The sequence below is a fragment of the Molothrus aeneus genome, chromosome 7, assembly GCF_037042795.1.
Source record: "Molothrus aeneus isolate 106 chromosome 7, BPBGC_Maene_1.0, whole genome shotgun sequence".
Lineage (NCBI taxonomy): Eukaryota > Metazoa > Chordata > Aves > Passeriformes > Icteridae > Molothrus > Molothrus aeneus.
The window spans coordinates 31,255,527-31,277,477 of record NC_089652.1 but is presented as its reverse complement, the minus strand read 5'-3'; the positions used below and the strand labels follow the sequence as shown (position 1 = coordinate 31,277,477).

Below are 21,951 nucleotides of genomic sequence, written 5' to 3'. Positions count from 1 at the left end.
GTGCTGAAAGGAGTGGGCATACACACAATTAATATAACACCTGGCAGGGATAACATGAGCTTTCACAGTGGGAGAGGTGTCCCTTCCCTGCAGCAACCAAACATTGTGGGTTAACACAGCAGCAACAGCTCCTGGCGCTGCAGCCAGGCTCAAACCTGGCATCCCACTGATTTATTGAGTCTGCCTGAAGTTGTGCTTCACTTGAGGGAATTTTCTTTCACATTCCCTCAAAGAGCTGCAGCCAGACTGAAGGCTGCAGGGTACATGGGATTGTACACATATGAACACCTGTGTGTGTGCATAGCCATAGGGCCATCCTCCTGGAGCAGCTTTTCCTGGGATACCTTGGGCTGTGTGTGAGCTTGCTGGCCATGAGCAGCAGTGCATGATAGCTGCTGCCCTTTCCCTTGAGAGCTGCTTGGAGAGGAGGATTTTTGGGAAGCTGAGTGGAGGCAGGTTCTGCCCTGTTCAGTTTCATACAGCACTCACACACAGCATGACTCCTGATGGGTAATTATTCTGAGGGAGCTGCCAGCCTCACAGTGATCCCAAGTGAGCCTCCCTCATGGTATTAAAACTTCTTCATCCATAAACAGGGAAGTCTGTAATCTGATTATGAACTGGTGTGAATTAGAAATTGAGTTCACTTGTGTCAATAGCTGCCAACATGTGTGAGCAGAGAATTAGGCCCTTGGTATGTGGAGCAGCAGTAAGGCTAAATTTTATGTACTTGCATAAAAGAGAAAAGAGAGCAAATATTTTTCTACAGCTATAGAAAAACATGTTGCCACAACATATCTATAATTACCAATATACACTTTAATATTTTATTTCTCAGGATGGTGATTATAAAATTTATGTAATGTGACCAAAAAAAAAGGAGAAAGGGTTGTGGGGATTTTTTAAGAACATAAGGCTTAGAAAATAAGAGGCAGGAAAATGTGTGGCTGGGGAGCTGTATTGGGAGTTTCTAAGAGCAGGTTACTGCAGGACTTGAATAGTGATCAGGAGCCTCTGGGAAATGCTGCCTCCAGCAGCAGTTCTGCTGCCCACAGCCACTCACTGCACTTGGACAGTGGGACAGGCAGGCTTTTCTGTCACAAGCAGGGATTTTCTTTTCTCTCAAACTTTCTGGATAGCTTGATCAACTCTCCTGGCTGATCACATTGATTTCTTACTCATTTTAAATATTTCAGGAAGGAGGTTTGTTCAGTGCACTGAGGGGCTCCTCCAACATGGGCAAGTGCCACCTGCTCTATTGCATCTGCTCCCAGCTTTAATATTCTCCAGCATATTTTGGTAATCGCTCAGTTATTTAATTGCACCCTAAAGGCACTGAAACATTGGAGAACTTCCTTGCAGGGCTAACTTGGATGACTGCATTAGCAGTCAGCACCCAGGGTGAACTGCATTTTGCTAAGCAGCCAGTTCCCAAAGAAGATTACACCTATGGAGGATTAACAGCCACATCAGGGAACAGGAGGGATGGCAGGGAATGACATTACTGGAGAAGCAAGCAGCACAGTGGTGCTCGGGAGGATTTCAGCAGGCATTTTGTGGAATCCCCCTCTATTGATCTGCCTTGTTTCTGGGATATTTTATAATGACAAACCATGCACTTATAGAGATTTTACAGCTCCAGTCCTTGTTAGGTTCATCCTCTAATTAGGTCCCACCTTGTGAGAGCAGGAGGTTAATCAGCAGAGTACTTTCTAGGAATAGATATCTCAAAATTTGTAGAAGTTCATTTAAAACAATGCCAGAAAATTATTGATCTTATCTCTGTCCTTGGCAACTTTTTAACCCAAACTGCTTTCTCTTTGTTATTGTAAGGAAGAGATTTCTCTATTGGCTTAAAGCTGGTTTTGGGGCATGCATGGAAGGTCAGCCACTGAGAAGCATAAAATCAAGTATGAAAACTTTACATAAATCTCTCATAGGAGCTTACAAAAACTCACAGATATTTAACTATTTAACCAACTAAAATTGTCACGAGTCCATTTTTTTAATCTTAAAGTAGTTCCAATGTGAGATTGTTAAACACAAGTATATTTCAAGATGAAGAAGAATGTCTTTGAATATTCCAGGCTACTTCTGCTTGCTTGAGTTCCTGGTGACAATAACTTGAAGTCATCATTTTCTTTTCAGGACAAATATTTGGGCAGAGTATGGTGAAAGTTACCCAGTTAGCCCTTTACTCAAACAGCCATTTACTCGTTCTCCTCTCCTCAACACTCACCTTTGAGTTTAATCATGTCTCATTTTTATGTGAGGGTGGTTTTTTCCCCATCTATATCCATTAAGTTTCATTCCTGTCTGCATATGATAGAGAGAGGTGAAAGAGCACTGCTGAGCCCCTGATATGCTTTCTAAATGTGGTTTTTATTGCTCAAAATCCAATAAATCTGCTAAGGTGAAGGAGGCTAATGTGAGCAGTCCTGCAGGCTAGAGGCCAGCCCGGATGCCTCACTCGTGGTGCCTGGAGATGATCAAGTCTGGGCCAGGAGGGAGCCTCTTGCTGTGCCTTTGCTTTGCATTTGGCTTCCTTTGGCAGTGACATTTTTCTCAGTATCACTGGAGGAAACACTGATTGCTCTCCCCTCTCTGGAGGGGTTGTTTGTACCCAGGGCTGCTTTCTGCAGGCTGAGAGGATCAGTCTTTTCCTCACCAGCTCCGTCTCCAGCAGCACCTGCCTTTGTGTCCAAGTTAAGGTGTGCAAAATGAATTTTGACTTTGGAATATTGTGTGAGAGATGATTTGAAGCAATTTTCATCCCAGGAAATTAAAATCTTCTGAAAATGAACCCCATTGAAAAGAGCTCTGGCAGATGTCTGAAGTCATGATGAGATTTATAAGCACAGATGAGGGTCCCCATAGGCCTCTGTGAGGGTGTGTTGGGCTGTGACCACAGCAAGCTCTCAGCCTTCTCCTTTGCAGAGTAGGATGGACCTTCAAGTAGCAAAGCACAGCCTAAAGTCTTTCGCAAAACTTTTGTTTTGTTACAGCACTACTTTTTGGGTATATGCTTTGTACATTTTCTTCAGCTTACTTAAAAAAGAGGGAGTGGCAGGGGAGGAAAATGAGACAGAACCAAACGAGCTCAACCCAGGACCTGAATTTTTAAACTCATTTTATTTTTGAGCAATAATTTCCTGCACTGGAAGTATAACTTTTGATATGGTAGCAAATACTGCTCAACAGCCTCCCTTTTGAAAGAACAGATGCTTCAGAGATGCCTGAAGCTGGAGTCTCATGCAGTGAGAGGTTCCAAATCAGCAGTTTCTTTAGGAGACTTGTGCCATGGCTTCTGGCCATAGTCTGTCCTCATTCTTCTTTGCTTCCTCTTGAACCAACTTTACCTGCCCTGGCTGCAGTTTTGTGCACCCCTCAGAGACACCCCAGGAATGCCTTGGTGTGTGTCTTGTTTTACTGGGAGGATTCTCTAAAGTAAGAGTCATTAAAGGATGTTATGCATATACAAAATATTGCTTGCTCATTATCAGCCTGCGGTGTCACAATCTGCTCACAGAGCTTACCAACTTCCATCCCCAAATCCTGGCTTTGGCACCAGCTCTGGGTTGGACCCGCAGAAAGAGAATCTGTGTGTTCCTGGCAAGGCCTGCTCAGGAATCTGGAGGGTACAGATTCTTAGCTTGTACCACAACCAACCCCCGTGAAAGTTATTTGGGTGAAAGTCTAATTAGAGATCGATTTCCTCTGCTCCACGGGGAAGCGTGGAGCTGTCGCGGTACTGAACAAAGCGCGGTGATTTCGGGAGCCCGTGCGGGGCCGGGAGGCTGGTGCCGGTGCCTCGTACCTGCGTTACATAAGCACGCCCGTACCCCGCTACCGCAGCGGGCTGGAGGCGTTTGGAACCGACGGAAGAGGCGGCAGGAGGGAACGGGGAAGGTAGAAAGGAAAAAACCCCGCGGAGCACGAAGGAAAGAGCAGCCAGCATAAACTTTCTGCTGCAGTCTTACTCATCTCGGCTGAGAGCACTGCGGGCCCGGCTTTCACAGAGCGGGGCTGATCCCGTTCATCTCCCCAATCCCGGGGGCGCGGCCCGGCCGGGTCCCGGTCCGGAGCGGGTCCGGCGGGCGGGTCCGGCGGGCGGGGCGGAGCGGGTCCGGCCCCGCCGGGCGGAGCCGCCGCGGCGCCCCGGGGTGCGGAGCAGCGCAGCCGGAGCCGCAGCCGGAGCCCCCCGGCCGCTCGGAGGCGCCGGGAGGGATCCGCGGGCGCCCCGTGCCCGCCCGGCACCATGAACCAGACGGCGACCGTGTCCCACCACGTCCACTGCCACTCGTCCCGGGCCGTCAAGGTAGGGCGGGCGGCAGCGGGGCTCCCCGGCCGCCCCGCGTCCGCTCGCTGCGGGGAAGTTCGGCGGAGCTCGGGGAGAGGCGAGGGACGGCTCCGGCCGCGGGTCCCGGCAGCGGCACCTTCCGAGCGAGCCCTGCCCAAAGTTGCCCCGAGCGGGCGGCGCTCGGCGCGGAGCTGGCGGCGCCTCCCGGAGCGCTGCTCCGCAGTGCCGGCACGGCAAGGGCTCTGTGAAATCGACCTGTGAGACGCGGTTCTGGTGGTGTGTGCTCGGAACCGGGACCGGACGGGACGGGGTGCTGGATGCTCATGGCGGTGTCCTTGCGTTAGGGAGAGTTGGGTGGGTGCTTTGGCCGGGCACTGGGGAGATCCTGCTCGGGGAAGAGCCGAGGGAATAGCGGGCTCTGTCCTCGACTGCCTTCTTGCCCAACCTCTGACACCATCCCGCCTTTGCATTGATTGAAAAGTACTTTATAGCCGAGTTACTGCGCTCTGGAGTGATAGATTGAAATCCCTAACCAGATTGGTATTCAGTAGGAAGTACCTCTGCAGAAATGTGTGGTTTTCTTTTTTTTTTTTTTTTCCTGAAATAAAATAAAAACGCAGTCAGTGACAATATTTGATTAGTGACTTTTAGTCCTGAAAAAACAACATCTAGAAATCTTACACCAGGTATTTTGTTTCATAAAATGATGTGTAAGCCTGAAGAGTTCACTTCAGTGCCTTTCTGTGGGTGCCAGGCTGTGCTTGGGTTTGTGTGGGGTGAGGAATCCTGCTGGGGCTTCACTCCTTGTGCTCTGAAGTTGAGGGGTCTGGGGTTCGTTTGTCTTCTCAGAAGGAGCAGCTGAACTTCACATCATGTTAGGAAATTCTCAGTTGGGCTTTATCCCGTTAGTGCTGGGAATAAAAATCATGACTTAGAGCTGAGGCAGGAGGGGATTAAAGGCATAAATCTTCGATTAGCACTGTCATTTTTATATAGGCTGCATTAGGCTGTGCAGTGTATGATCAGTAATGCAGAATGTCTGCAGGCTCGGGTACGGGGAGGGGGGTTACCTGTGGCTCTAATGACCAGTTGTGTAAGGTGTAACTGTGTCCATCACATCACAGAATGTCCCCTTAGTTTATGCCCAAATGGGCAAGGTCATGGGAAATGATGAATTACAATTGCCCTGGCCTACTTCAAAGAGTCAGCAAATATAATCTTAAATTGCTTAAAACTGTTTCATCCTCTCTAGGTCTATCTCTGAAAGTACTAGAGAACAGAGAGCAGTCTGGTACTTGCTCTGGGAAATATTCCCTTGTTATGTTTGCCAATGCTAATTTTTCACTGCCAGAAACATTTATTAAATTCATTTGACTGGACTTCTAAGCCAAAACAACAACAACCACCAATATCAATATGCCATTAAAAAAAAAAAAAAAGAAAAAGAGCCAGAGGAGTCAATAGTCTTCAAAAAGAGAGAACATGAATCAGAGCCTTCTAGACATGAGTCCATTTTACAACCAACACAGTAATACTGATGCCATTAGAAAACTGTCTCAATTTTCTGCTCTTAATTCTATGTGTCAGGTGTGAAATGTGCTTTATAAATAGTTCTAAGTGCTTCAATGCTGAGCCAATGGATACTCCATGAAAAAGTATTTACGACTGTAGAGGAGCAGTAACATCCCTATGGTAATGAGGACCTTGTATTGTACTTCAAAAATTCATTAGTGACCAAATAGAAATTGCTTTTTAAGCATGACTTCCCAAGAAACAGTGTTAGTTCTAGCAGTTATGAAGATTCAAGAAAAAAGGTTGCTGGAAAACTTCACACCTATTGGAGTGAGATCCCTAAAACCCTTTATTTTATTCCTCTTCTATTTCTCCCCAACACACAAAGCTGTGGCATCTCAGCTCCTGTGCATTAATATCAATGTAATGTTGCTTCTCAATGGCTTTTGGATCAGCCACTCTCTGCTTTGTAACACAGCATAAACTTCTGGATTCACGGAAGAAGCAGAATGATCCACTTGTCCACTAAATGGAATCCTGCAAAATTTGTCCTTGCCAGTTCCCTCTCTGAGTCACCCTGGGGCTGCAGGAGGGCTGGATGGAGGGACACCCCTGGCCCTCTCTCACATCCTTCTTTGTTGAGGGATAGGTACATCACTCAACAAAGGGATCCCTTTTGCATCCATGAACTGAGTGCACTGCATCCAAAGTAAGTCTGGTGACAGAGAAACAAACAAATTTTCAAGAGGAAAATTAATATCAAGCAAGGAAAAAAGCCTAAAGATACCAAACCCCTTGGATAAAATGCCCAATCTCCTAGAAAAGCCTTTTACCTCTAAGACTCTTTATAGCTTGTTTTGAGGTGATTGCAAACCTCACCACCTTGCTGACAGTATTATGAACAATGATCTTTCACTCTGAGATGTGTAACAAAAACTTTTAGGGTCAAGCTGGGAATGCCAAATACCTGCCTCATTTCTGTATCATTACATGCTTGACTCCAGGATCCCCCCCATGGCTATGAAATTGGTTTTATTCTTCACAGTTTTGGCTCATCTTGTCAACACAGCAAGCAAATTAGCTCTTCCAGGAGAATCACTGAGTTTTGTGCACTTCCATGTTGTGCTGATGGCCAGATAATTTTTATAACATTCTATTTTGTCTGACAGAGAAAAATTCTGTTAGAACATTGTTTGCCTTGCTTGGAGGAAAGAAAGAAAGAAAAAAACCTCCACAACCCAGAAAATAGAAAATAATAATTATCCTGGCTAGCTAGGAAAACAAACCAAACATCTGTGTGAAATTTACCAGGGACTGTGGAATAGAAAAGTTTGTCTTGCTCTTAACACAGTCGTGATTACAATTTGCTCTTAAAAAAAATTGGAGTTAAGCTAATATTTCTGTGGCTTTATACATTCTTTAATAATAAAATATTCTTTACCAGATCATGACTCTCTGCTGTTATCAACCTCATATTGATCTGACTGCAAGCTGGATCATGGAAAGAGTTACTAATTGGCATTTCAGAAGCACATAATTACTGTGTAATATAATATGTATGTTATAACCTTTTACTCTTCTTTCTTTCCTGCCTTCCTTTCACTTTTATTTATTCATTAGCTCTTAGATTGTAAACTATAAAAGGAAAGTGCAGATATGTCCTTAGCAAAAATTCTGCAGCAAGTTTCATTAGTGTCCAGGGACTGTATCAGCAATTTTTACATTTCAGGTTTATTGTAGTAGTGTTGTAGCACCTGCTAATTGATGGGTAGTGGTGTACTAATAGTTTTCTTATTTACAATTAGGTTGAGGAGCAAAGACTTTAGGGGGGTTTGTAGTGTTCCCTTTGGACTTCTATGTGTTTAGAGCAACTAATTTCTTTTAAACCAAACCTGTGCCTTAGCAGGAAAACATCTGCCCACTCCTGCAAACTGCAAATGCATCTCCTCCTACAGAAAGAGAGAGAGAGAGAGAGATAGACAGATATTCATATGTAACTGTTCCTGGTCATAAGGGCTGCTTGGTCACTCTTTTTGGGTTGAAACTTCAGGTAGTTGGATCTTTGAATGCCCACAGCGTGTGCACTCACCAGGCCTTGTGCAGATAGGAGAATCACTGCAATCTACCAGCTGCTTAGGAAATAAATCCCTTAAAATGAGAGCAGTGTTTCTGAAATCCATTACATCAAAAGCAAGTCACTAACAGATAATCTCAGTGAGTGTTCAATGATGAACTAGCCAGGATACACAGCAAAGGGCACAAGTGATACAGGGCTGTGTCATTGGTAGGAATATAGTCTATGGCAGCATAATAATGCAAAAAAACCCCAATAAAACCCCAAATAAGTGTTGCATTTAAATGGAATAGGTTTGCATAGTATTTTGTTTAAGGCAATGTGGAATTTGAGCAGTGGTGTGCCATGTGCCAACATGTTTGTCTTGCTGTGTGAGGAGCTGCAGCTCTGGGGAAGTGCAGTGTGATGGTGGCTGGAGGCAGCCTGGCCATGGGGACACATGTCACTGTCACCTTCAGGATGTGGCCAGCTCAAAATGCATGCTTAGAACAAAGTAAATATTTCTATTTTCCAAAGCACTGGGAAAGTGTACAACACTCCTGTGTTTATTCAGTTCTTGAGACTGTCTGGAGGTGTATAGTGACCTGTTAGGGGACTCCAAAAATTACAAGTTATAGCACCCATCAAAGAGACTTGCTTGGAGCATGATACAAATACCTTAAGTGTTGTTGTCTGAATGCTTTTTTGTTGAGTGGAGTTGCTGGTGTGATTTATTTGTATTTTGTAGACCAAAACTAGTGCATGATGATACATACGTATATGTGGAGACAAGCTGGAGATCTCTAGGTGGAAATTTGAAGAACAAATCACAACTTTTAAATCTTTCCATGTAACATCTTTCTGTATTTTTTCAGTCTCCTCGCCAGCATCTGTATTACTGGAGAATAACTGGGGCCTTTTCCTATTAAATGTCCGTCCTATGTTATGAGAAGGGGCAGGAAAGAGGAAAAAAAAACATTTGAAATGCTTGTATTTTCCCCTTCCAGTCTATGAATGAAGAATTGCTCCATGTCAAAGGTAACATCAAGATTAGTTAACCAGTACTAGATAAAAACTAGAGGAGAGAGAGAAAGGGGAAGAGTTGCTATCAAATCCCCAGCTGATGCCATAAGGAGCAGCACAGTGTCTCCATAGGTGCTCAGGCCCAGTGTGTCCCAGCAGCAGTGTCCAGCACTCCACAGCCAAGATAGAAATGGTAGAGGTCTCTCCTTGCAGGGAAACTCAGTCCCATTGCCTGCTGTGATCTTGCTGGTTGGGCATGTTTGCTGCCACTTCCTTGCCTACAAATTTCCTATACGCTTTCAAAATTTTCCACTCTTAATTCCCTGCTCATTTCATAAAACTTCAAAGCAATTAGCAAAAAGTGCAAGCGCTTTTATATGCATGAACATATACTGGTTCTGTGGTATAGCTTTGATATATGTCATATATAGCCAACCCCCCCAAGTATTCTAATACAATTCATGGCTTTCAATGTAATGCTGACCATAGGGATTTAGAAGGCAGTCACTTTAAAACTAATAAACACAAAGATACATGAACATGGTGGTAAATTATAATTAATAATGGCTTAGTACTTTACTTATATTGTAATAATATACTACCTTACTTTAAGGAATAAGGCATTAAGTTTGATTCTCTTTGAAGGCACTTAAGTTATGGGTCTGTGATGTTACATAACACCTTCCTGAATAGACATCACATCATGAGGAATTTAATCTTTCTCATTCTTTAATCCAAAACTGTTTTACTAACCATGTGTTAGGAAAATTTTGTGCTTATTTTGTACAGTATTTCATTCTTAAACATAGCATAATAAGACCAGCATGCAGTCTAACATCTGAGTATTGCTTTAGAATTTGCTTAGGACCTTTTCTGTTTAAAGATTTTTATCTAAGGTCCTCAAATTGAATTATAAATGTTAAGTTATGCAGCATCCAGGTTTGTGACTGCACTGTGTTAATCATTTGACAGGTTTTTGGATCGGTGACTTTGACTTCTCACGTGCTGACAACACCCAATGTTACTGGCAGCATGTGCCAATAGCAAAGCAAAATTAGCTTCTGGGACTCTTAAAAATGAGGCACCTGATGTGGCAGAATGCACTGGGGGCTTTTTGTTTCAAAGAGAGAGAATGAGACGGGCAGATTCATTACAGTGTGAATGGAACCAAGAGTGATTCACAACTATGTACACCAACCCAAGGGACCTGAGGGAAGGAACACCTAGAATGAGAGTCATCAACTTAATTAAAGAGTCTCCACAGTCCTGAGCTGTGAAGCAATGGCTGCAGATGAGGGTGTGATTTATTTCATTTTGAATTTAACCGGTGGAATAGTTTGAGTGAGTTATGCTTTAAAATGCTAATTTCTCAGTGCTGATGGCAAAGGCAGCTCCAGTGCCCAAGCTGGGTGGTGGGTGTGTGCTGTGGGTCTCTTCCCCACATCAGGAGTGCCAGAGGGAGGGAGGGAGGATAATGTCCAAAGATGTTTAAAGCTTAGTATACTGATTTCTATCATGCTGGCCTTGAGCTGCTGACCTCTTTCCTGAGGATACATCAGAAAAATAATCCGAAGTTAGAGTTAAAAAAAGAAAGCGAGTGGAACTGGAGAGAAGGAGACGGCTGTTTGAGCTTGTGTGTGACCTTACTAAGGGAAAAGGATGGGGAAGGCAAGCCCTGGGGAAGTTCTGCAGAAAGTTGAGAAGGAAGTAGAGATGATATCTGAAGGACACCTTGAGGCAGTGGCAGCAGCTTGGCAGGAGGAGGCAGAGACAGGGGAGTTTCAGGGAGACAGAACCCGAGTGCGACTGGCTGCTAACGACAGCTGGCAAGTCAAGGAAGATCAGAATGGGGTATTGTGTTCTGGCTTCAGCTAAGGAGACTGCACTTGGCATATTGGCTGCTGGGTTAGATTGCATTGCTAGATCTGACCTGTCACACAGAAGTTGTTGCAGAAAGTCACAGCCCTAAAGAGAAACCAAAAGACTGAGATCATGTACTTTTTTTGAGAAGTGACAGAGATGAGGTTTGCAAAGTTATCTCTCTATGGAACCCCCAGAAGCAAGGGAGCACAGTGTCTGCAGGCTTCATGCTGGGGAAAAACCCCATAGGTATATATGTATATTTGGAAGAGATATATATGCATATATTCAGAAGAGTTTGGCAATATGGGGGAAAAGAAAAATATATGCACAGGGCTTGTTATAATTAAGTCCACTGTTTTGTGTAGTAACATAGAAAAGTAACTAAAATAGTGCCAAAACCATGAGTTTGTCAGGAAACTTATGGTAATAATTATGCAAATGTTTCCCCTTTAAGAAAAGGTTTGGGAGCCTACAGTGATAGTATTTTGGTAATCTTTGTCCAAATTTGGCTACCTGTGCAGTAATGGTTTAGCATTGTGAGAGGCAATAACAGTACATGTGTGTTAAATTATTTTTTTAAAGTTTTAAGTTATTTTAAGCTTATTTAATAAGGTTTTAATTGGTGTAGCTCATAAAAAATGAATATTTCATTACCAATAATAAGCCTATTGCTTCTTGTACAACCTGAGCTACTTCTGCAAGCAATAGATGTCAGGTTCATTTGAGGGACATTTCTGCATGAGGAATTCTAAGAATTTTCATGTTAGCACAATGGTGGTGAAATCAAAATTAAAGCCACTTGTGTAAAAAAGAGTGTACAGTTGTGCAGCAAGTTGCTAAACACAGAAAAATTGACACTGTTATATTAAAGAGTAACACTTAGGTTTTATGTTCCTTCAGATTGAGAAAGTCACAACATGCTAGTGCTTCATATCAAACTTGCCTTTACATTTATATCATTAAAAAGACAAGCTTTGTCATCAAAGGTACTGTTCTTTGGGGTGATAATTGTGTTCCTCCTGCTGCTGGGAGAGCCCCGTGCCTGATCCCATCCCAACTGTCCTTTTCACCAGTGGAGCTTTGCCCAGGGACATCCCTGGCTGGCAGAGTGTCCTGTGGCTGTTCCTCAGAGAGGAACCTCTGTAGGTGCAGCAGGGAGAGAGTTTCACACCCCGTGGATAGGAGAGATGCAAACATTTTCAGTTCTGACAAAACTGAGACCTGCTGAAGGTTTTTAATGGGGAGAGGGAGGGAGAAAGCTGGGGCAGATGCCTGGTGGTCACACTGGTGGCTGTAAATGCTCTGTTTGTGCTCCTGCAGAAGGTGGAGGAGTTTCTCCAGGGCAGGGGATGGTGCTGGAGCTTTTCCCCGAGCTCTGCAGCACCGTGCAAGTCAATGCACCAAAGTCCATTAGCTTAAGGGGAGCTGATTTCTTGATGCCAGTGGTGAGGGCTGAGCGTGCCTCTGGGGACCCCATTTCCTCAGCCCCTGCCGCCTGGGTAAATGATCTGTCAGACATCTGGAACAGTGTCTCTGAATTTGCTCTTCACTGAAACAGTCAAGGAATGAAGAATATTTGTTTAAATTCTTGTTTATTAGCCTTATTTATGTTTTTAAAATTGTGGTTTCAGGAGTGTAAAGGCAAGAGTCTATCCCTTGGCTTAGTTTTTCCCTGGGTATTAGAGATGAATAGCAGGCTTACATTTTGAAATAAACTTTTTTTCTTTTGTAAAATCAATTTCTTAGGCAGGAGAGTTCCTGACTTCCCAATTAAGCAATTTATCTAAAAGAAATCTTTTTTCCCTTCCCTTCAGAGCATTAAACCCTTACTCAGCTTGAAAGCTGCATCAGTCTGCCAGTGTGGGATTAATGCCACAAGCGTTACTGCTCATATTTGCTGCAGAGATGACCTGCAGACATGACCATCATGTTAAAAAATAGCTTTTATAATTCCTTGTGCCTGATAACAGAGCCAAAAAACCTGCCTCTGTTTTCCTGCATTTCTTCTTACTGGTTAGAGGAGGGGAGAAGACACAAAATGCGGTGCCTGCCCCTGATGGCCCATCCATCCCTGCTGCCTCCTGGGGCTTGGGCAGTTTCTGGAATGGCTTTCTGGCTGCAGTGGCTCTGCCTTTGCCATGTCCCTGTCCCGTGGGCACCGTGGGAGCATCAGCACACACGGGTGCCCCCACAGGCTGAGTGTGAGCACTTAGCCTGGCATCCTAAAACCTGCCCTGAGCCTGGTCCCACTGCACACCAGGCAGACTTAGGGCTTACTTTGGCTTTTTGGATAAATCTAGGGAAGGGAGGAGACTTTTTGTTTTCCTCTTAACCTGTTTCCCCGTTGTCAGTATAAATAAGTTCAAACATGTTCTGAGATTATCAGCACAGTTCCTGAACACTGAAAAGAATCAACCTCTCAAAGCTTTTGAGCTTTTCCATCACTCACATTTTACCTGTACAAGCAAACCCCATGTGTGTGTGTGTGGCACTGAGCAGCACAATAGTGTGTTTATTCATTCTCTGAGCTAACCTTGCTTCTCCAAGAGGCTGGAGGGAAATTGCTGTGCTTCTGCATTTGCTTGTGGGACATATTAGTTTCTGCTGCTTGTAAGGATCCTTTCCCCAACTTTCCTGCTAATCCAAACCTAAAAAAACCCATTCTAGCAGTGCTGGAATGACTGACTAAAGGTTTTCTCACTGTAATTTATACACCTATCAATAATTTCTTAGTTTAATTTTTTCCTCAGTACAGGACACAATGTCTTATTGCTGGAGCTGAAAACTGAAAAATTGGAGTTTGGGGTAGACTCATGAGTTCTGTTTCCCCTGGTGGTAACTGTTCATCCAGGCAGAGATTTTGCAACTGTTTCTGCTGGGCTTTTTCAGGGAATTAAGGCTGACTTTTAAGGTTAACAGTTTCTTTTAGGAGGTGGAAGGAAGCTTTTCATGGCTTAGCAGGCTGCCCCAGCTGCCCCAAAGGTCAGGGTGACCTCAGCACTGCAGCAGGCAGAGTTGGGGCTTCTCACTCACTTTTCCTTTGTGGCTTTCTGTTTTCTTCTGTTTGTGAGTCCTGTGGGTTGTTTGCCTGGGCAATCACAAGCAAGTGAACTTCTGTGGCAGAAAAAGAGATGGTGCCAGTCACTGGGGCAGCCTGGAGGGAGCTTGGTCCCTGTGTCGCTCTGTTCAGCCACGCCTGGGGCAGCAGTAATTCTGGGGGGAAAGGAGGCAAAAAAAAATATGGCAGTAAAAGACTGAAGGAAAAGAAGGGGGAGAAAAGTTAATCCCTCAGAGCCACTCTGGTGGCCTCAGGAGACACATCTGTTGATGGCACATCGTACACACCTTGTTCATGTGAGCATCTCTATAGTTTAGGATATGATTTTTGCTTTCTGAGAAGACAGGACTGTGTTCATCCTAGAAACCTTTTCAACTGATTTTTTTCACACGATATTATCTGGCTGCTGGGAGTCAATACAACCCTGGATTTGTCTGTTTAAAGACCCAATATATACTACACATGGCTCTCTTTCCTAGTGATGATTTTTAAGCTGTGAATTCCCTACATTTACCTACAATAAAACCTCAGCTGACATCCAGAATGCATATTTTTTGTATAGATTTAGTCTGGAGTTTGAAAAATCTCAGTTTTGTAATTCAACAGCTGTAATGTGTTTTCTGGGAACATTAATGTTTCTGAAACTTGATTATGCAAATATTTGCAGAGGGCAAACAAACGCTCAGCGAACAAATTCATAAAATAATTAAGCAAAGACCGGTCGTTTTCTATTTTTGTAGTATTTCTGTTGGTTTCTATTTTCATAGTATTTGTGTCTGTCTAAACATTTCCCAAACTCTCTGGATGCCTCTTTCCCCTCAGTGATTTAGAAGTCCCTGGTGACATTGATTGCATCCCAAGAGAGGTCACCTTTACTGGTAAGACCCATGAGAAAGCTGATGCCTTGTGAAGAAATTTTTGAGATATCTTTACAGATATTTTATAGATTCAAAGAACTTTTCTGGCATCATCAGAATCATAATACCAAGCAGTGTTCAAATTTGAGGACTCTTAAAAGTATGAAGAAAAAGAATTTTAGATGACCATTGTCCTCTTGGTTACTGGTGGGCAGCTGTGCTTTTCCACATCCAGTACTTAAATACCAACTCATTGAGTTGGTGGTTATGCTGTGGAAGAGATTTATTTCAGGAGTTATAACTAAAATTATGTTGTGTCAGAATTTTGTGATCTTTAAGTTGTTTTTTGTCATATTGGCTTGAAATTCTGCAGGTTCACTGTAGCAATCCTGATACAGGCAAGTTATATTTGGATTGAGCTCTAGACACATGGAAGTGAGAAACTCATTCCCTACCAGGCTTTGTGTTCCCAGAACAGCTCTGTCATTTTTGTACTGGATTGGGCAACATAAAAGAAATGCATTTATAGTCCCAGGCAGTGTTCAGAAGGAGTGTTGTACATAAAATTGCTTGCTGAAGTAACTTGCCTGATGCTGCATGAGAGATGGGCTAACAGAGAATTTGGGTCACTATACCTAAGAAGATTTCTGTAATTAAACTGGTTTGCATTTTTACATGAAATACTTGAAAAAGCTTTAAAGTTTCAACCTGTCTATCCTCCTTCCTCCTGAAACAATATTGTTATGGCTTCACACCTAAACCATTTAGAACCAAATTTTGATAAAGAAAAAGAATCATCGTTGCAGGATTTTGAAGAACTTATTTCTCATGTTGAGAAAGATATATAAACATGTATTTTCTGTGTGTGTCATCCTCTGAGTACTCTAGCCTTACAAAATAAAGCTGGCATGGGTTAGATGCAATGGAACTAAAAAAGACTGAGTTTGAATGAAAAGGAAATAATAACTGATATTCAAGATTTTTATGTTTCATTTTTAAACTGTAATCAAAAAAATAATGTGTACTCTTGTTTGATCAATGCTGCACACACTGCAGAAAAAGTGCACTGCAAGATTTTGGAAAAGTGCCCACAACTGATACAGTGGGATTAGGGAAGAATTTTATTTTTTATAGTTCGGTATTTTTTAAAATACTAACAATTCTCAAACTGCCTTCTTGCTTAGGTCAATTATTTTTTGAGGAGGGATGCAATATGCTCATTACTTTCCAGTATTTCTTCTGTGTTGTTACTGCAGAGAAAGCAGACAGTAAAGTATCTAAAAGCCCAAATATCAGTCTTTAATGATTTCTGCATTTAGAGCATAGGAATGAAACTACTAACATTACAGTTTAGTATAAATTTTCATTCCTATTTAATAACTGCTTTGAATGGTGACTTGTGTGATTGATCATGCACACTTACACAATCAGCGTTTATAGTTTAACTTTTTAAATGAAAATGTGGAATACCTACCGGTATAGGCTATATAGAGTAGTATGTGATAATGTAAGAGTTCTCCAAATTAGTACTATGACTGTTTCACAAACTCTCATAATGTCAAAGTTTAAATTATTGAATAGCTACAATTCTGCTGTAGAAACTGCTATGTAGATCATGAGACATAAAAGGAAGCATGTTCCAGATGAAGTAGCTGAGTAAATATATCATCCAAGTGGTTGATAAAGTAGCTAAATTACTGTAAACAAACAATAAAACATCTTAGAGGAAATATCTCAGAGAAATTGCTTATTGAAAGCTTAAAAAGATAAATGCAAATTGTGAATATGTAAAGGCTGGAGGGCAGTTTTTTGATAAAAGCTGTAGGTTCTCTTGGCTGTCTGTCTAATACAGATGACATCCTTGAACAGTAATGACTATTCCCTCTGACAGAGTAAAGCATAGCAGATGAGAGTTGATATAAGATGGACCAAATCTATTTCTGCCATTAAATACTTATAGAAATATTTCTGGGCAGTGTAATATGAAAATGTTCAGTGAAAGGAAAATGTTGAGACTGTATACATCATTAATCAATTATAAGTCATCTTAATGGATAAGAAATTACTCCCAAGGTATTTGTTTTATTAGTGAACTCAGTTCTGCAGAGCACCAATTCACTGCACACCACACAAACAGCTTTTTTTTTTTAGTTTTTCTTTTCTTCTCATTACCTTTGATAATTTTAGTTTCCAAGAAAATACCCATGGAATTGATCATCCTCTACCCCTAAGGCTGAAGATGCCAAATATATGATTTTATGCCAAAAGTATTTGTGGAACCATCAAAGTTCTTGTCTGCCAGCCAGTGGCCAGATGCCATCAGCAGCAGAGGTGGCTGGGAGTTTTCAAGCTGGAGCCGAGATGTTGTAAAAGAGTCCAGAGACCCTCAGAGCAGCCTTGCAACACTTAAAGGGCAGCACTTTCTCATCTTAGGAGAAAGATGGGGTCAGACTTTTTAGCTGGGCCTGTTGGGGTAAGGAAAGGGGTAATTAAAATTTTAAAAGAGTAGATTTAAACTAGATATAAGGATATATTTTACAATGACAGTGGTGCAGCACTGGAACAGGTTGCTCGGAGAGGTGGCAGAAGGTCCATCCCTGGGAACACTGGATGTCAGATTGGATGGGGTCCTGAACAGCCTGCTCTGGTTGAAGATGTCCCTGCTCACTGCAGGGTGGTTGGACTAGATAAACTTTAGAGATCCCTAACAACTCAAATTATTCCATGATTCTATAAAAAAAGGAGAAAATTAAAAGTGCTATAAAGCACAGCAGAGTTGTCAATAATATCTTCTCCCATCTAACAGGAGGCAGCCTGGAAGAGCTGGAAGAAATTGTGCTTTGTGCATGCATTGCTCTGTGGTAATGTTTTCTCTTTATATTGTGTTTTTCATCCTACTACCTCTGGACAACTCTCATGTAGATGAAAAGGTAGTGGTAATGAGTTGAGCTGATAAATCTTTCAGAAGAAAAAGGGAGAAAAAGAGATAAAATATTATAACTGTTTTCAGTAAGGGGGGCTTACTTGAAAATACTTAATATCTGATTCTCAGTGTTTTCTCAAAATGACACCTAAAAAAAAAAAAGATAAAAAGTTTCTAAGATAATGAAGATAGTAAGAGGTAATACTAAAATGACATTGATAACCCTTCTGCATTCAGTATTATTTTATGTGACTACTTTATTCATTATGATTTATGGAGAATATCCCTGACTACAAAAGCTAGATAATAGATGGGTTTTATCTTTTTAATAACAGATCTAATCCCACAGTCATTATTTAATCAAAATTTCTTCTTTTCAGACATTTTCTTGCATGTATTTTTCTGAGTCAGGTCTGTGATATTTAGGAGTTTCCATAGGTGACAATTTACATTTTCAAAAAACACATCAAGAAATGGCCATGTTCTTGCCTTGTGCCAACATGATGAACAATTAAGCACTATTAATTCCCTTCTGTGATGGACATTGAGACAAAGAAAATTTAAATATCTTGCACAGGGCTGCTGAGGGTTTGGTGTTAGAAGTGATGACACCTGGTGGGTTCCTATCTCTTTCCAATACCCAGCTAGAAATACAATATTCAAGTGGAAAAGAACCAGTGTTGTTCCTTTTTAAGACAAATTGTTAGAAGTTCTGTTGATTTTTAAGAGGACATACTTGTCGGGTAGGTGACTCTTGATTTCTCTATAGGTCATCTGTAGGCACTTGGACAAGGTGCAGAATAAAGTGCTCTTGTATTTTGGTTTTGTGGGGTTTTTGTTGGGTTTTTTTTTTGGTTTTTTTTGTTGTTTTTTTTTTCTTTCAGCCTGGAGGTATTTGTATTCACCTTTCCTAAAGAGATTGAAGGATCTAAAATTTGAAGGAAGCATATTCTCTAAATAAAAAATATTATTATGAAGAATGTTTAATTATCTTTGCAGTGTCAAAGTAATGAACTGATGTAATTGTGATCTTCATTGCTGTGTGAAGAACAGAGGAGGGACACAAAAAACCTAATTAAGATCTTCCCTGTCCAGCCACATTTGATAGATTTGCTTGTCATTCAGTGAGAAATGCCACAGAGCTGGGAAATCTGCCTGCCTCTGCTGAAGGAGTTTGAATTATGCTTTTTAATAATGTAGCTTTATATTTAGTGGTGAGTTACAAAGATTTTTGTCCTTCTTTCCTGAAGGCAAGATATGATCCAAGTTGGTTGATGAGACGAAAGCTGGTGGTGTTGAGTGCCATCTACATGCATCAGATGATCTGATGAGGAAACTTGGTTGTACTACTTTTTGAGGCAGACTCTAGGGCTTCTTGGATCCATCATTTCTGCATAGAACACTGAACGTGCTGGAGGAATACACAGCATGTATAATGCATGCTGGAGTAGCGTGCTGATGAAATGTGGATGGAATCAAAGAGTAAAACCAGAGTAATTGCTGAAATCTGCTGCAGATCCTGAGTGTAACTGATAAATAACTACCAATAACCAGAGCAATAACAGTTTTGCTATGCGCACACTCTGAAGCAGTTTGTGTTTTCAAGGGAAGTTAAAGCATGGCTGGGTTTTTTTCAGGTTTCAGTAGCAGGGCTGCAGTGCAGATGCTCTTTCCATGGTGCAGCAGCCTCACAGGGCCATGCTGGGAATGGGAACACCCTGCACAGAGACATTTTTGTATCCTGCTGGACTCAGTTAATCAGATCTGAGTGGGAACATACAGAGTTCCAGTGTCCCACCTGATGACTCTCAGCTGCTGGAATGGGATCATACCTGTCCATGGGCTTGTACCCTCTGCTACTTGATTTCAAAACTGTTTTGAAATAATGTGATTGTGCTGGTTATACAAGGAGAGCAAGCTTAGATGGCCTTTCTGCCATGGCTGGAAGATGCTTTGAATGTTCAAGCACATTAAATACTCACAAAGTACCAGGTGACTTTGTGATTTAGTGATGATAGGAACTCCCACTGATCTTCTTCTCCTTAATCCCATTTCAGTAGGTGGCTCTTGGACAGGTAAGATTAGTAGCCTGCCAATAATTATGTGAATTTAATGCCAGCTTCTAAATTTTATTTAATTGCTGTGAGATTCACTTTAGGTTTCTGGTCCAATAACATTTTAGTAATTAGTGACCTAACAGACATACAATACTGCAGCAGTCATTTGGATGAAGGTTTTGTTGGTTCAAAGAAGATCAGGCACTCTTTCTGTCATTAAGTGTGGCTGTGAAAATGGAGGACGAGCACAAGGCAGCACAGGCAAGGGAAGAGAGAAGATTTTGGTTCTGGAGATGTGCTGGTGGGGCAGTGAGGTCTGCCAGCCAGAGGGACAGGCTGGTGTCTGAGGAGATGGGGTAATTGCCATGAGCCATCAGGGCCTCCAGCCCCTTAAAGAGCAGCTGATGAGATTTACCTGCCCTCTGGCTGAGGTGTCCCTGGGAGATCTAGGGCTGGAAGGGACCTGAGACAGGTCCTTTGATATCACTGTAAGGGTCACTTATCATTGCACCTGCAGCTGAAACAATAGAAGCAATGTTTGTGTGAGCAGGGAGTGACAAAGCTGGGTCCTTCCATGCACTCCATGCACTTCTGAGGACAATTCTTACACAGCTGGAAAAAGACACATTGAAGTCTGGCATAGCTGTGGGGCAGAGCTGAAGGTGTAGCACAAGCTCTGGGAAGCACTGGACACCCTTGAGCAATCTGGTGTCCCTGACCATTGCAGGGGACTTGGAGTGAAATATCTATAGGGGCCCTTCCAACCCCAACCACTCTGGGATTCCATGACTCAAATGTCATGTTGCTAAACTGGAAATTTGTAGAAGCTTTTTTAAAACAAATGCTTATATTAAATTACCCCCTATCTGGGAGAATTAGAAGTTGCTAGTTGCAATGAGCAGTTTTGTTTCAAAGAAATTCCTTAGGGAATAGAATGAAGGAGATTTTCTCATTTTTGTATCAATGCTTCAGTTAAATATTTATGAATAGAAGCTTCTCTGTTTGCTTTGAAGCCAGCTTCTTTCTCAGATATGTATTAGTGTCCAAATCCATCACTATAACATCCTGGATCCTTTAATTAGGTTTGCCAGTTCATGAGTAAACTAAAGTTGCTTCATCAGATGTTTCTTTGAGACAGAAAAGATGTTTCCTTGAGGTTTTGAGTTATTTGCATTTTCTGCTATGCAAATTCTAGGCTTAGCCTTTCAGAAGGCTTAAATGATCTTGAAAAATAGAGGTCATATCAGAGTGATGTAGAGCTGTCTTGCTTGTGCTGGCTTTATGTTGTTTCTAAGTAAAAAATATCCAGAAATGAAATGAAAACTCCTCCTTCAGCTCAAGAGTTCATATGGTAGCAATTGCTATGAGACTTCAGACAGACAGACCCTTCCTTCCTTCCTTCCTTCCTTCCTTCCTTCCTTCCTTCCTTCCTTCCTTCCTTCCTTCCTTCCTTCCTTCCTTCCTTCCTTCCTTCCTTCCTTCCTTCCTTCCTTCCTTCCTTCCTTCCTTCCTTCCTTCCTTCCTTCCTTCCTTCCTTCATTTTTTACCCAGATATTACAATACAAGATTCCCCATAAACAAACAATATAAAAATGCTTAATTGATATGCCTCTCTACATTTTCTAGCAGGAGCTGTAACACTTTATGGCATGACTATCTTCTCTGTGGATGGAAAGCTTTTCAGAATCTGGGTTTTTGCCTGTGGTATGAAACAGCATAGCTACTGCTTGAAACAGTCAGAGAGCCAGCGTGTGGCCTGGCTGCCTTCTCCTGACAGGGCATGTGCCAAAAAAACATAAAAAATTAAAAAAAATATGCAGGTTTTTACACTGTATGTGAGTAAGTACTGTTCCTCTGGGTTCTTCCATGTGTGTTGTTCCAAGGATTATTTGAATGAAAAAATGCTGGTTTGGCTCATCTGAGGGCCCTGATGGTCCAAAAAATAAGTAGTATTTCTCAACTTGTCTAGATTAAAAGATATTTAAATGGAATATGTAAAAGTTTTAGATAGACTTCAATGAAAATTATTTTTAAAGAACTTGTATATTTTGCACTTTACTTTTAGAAGTGGAAGTTTATTTTTTTTTTCCCCTAAAGTAGAAATGGGACTTTGAGTAGAAGTACTCATGCTTTGCACAACCATATCCTTCTGCAAACTTTTTGAGTTGAACTGAGGTCAAATTTCCAATGCTAATAATGAGATAAAGATTCAGATTATGGAGTAAAGTTGATGATCAGTAATGGCTGATTATGGTAACCAAGTGAAGACTTTAAAAATCTTACTATTTCAGAACAGTTCCAGATC

The 21,951-nt window shown here is 41.9% G+C and overlaps 1 protein-coding gene across 1 annotated transcript in view; it reads left to right on the top strand.

Annotated features, from left to right (window-relative positions):
- The first annotated feature begins 4,221 nt into the window (after positions 1 to 4,221).
- The window catches only part of DPP10 (dipeptidyl peptidase like 10), a 438,506-nt gene continuing 420,776 nt past the window's right edge, over positions 4,222 to 21,951 (top strand). The window contains exon 1 of the mRNA XM_066553089.1: positions 4,222 to 4,318. Coding sequence (XP_066409186.1) covers positions 4,259 to 4,318 — 60 coding nt within the window. The 5' untranslated portion in view covers positions 4,222 to 4,258. The remainder of the gene's footprint in view (positions 4,319 to 21,951) is intronic.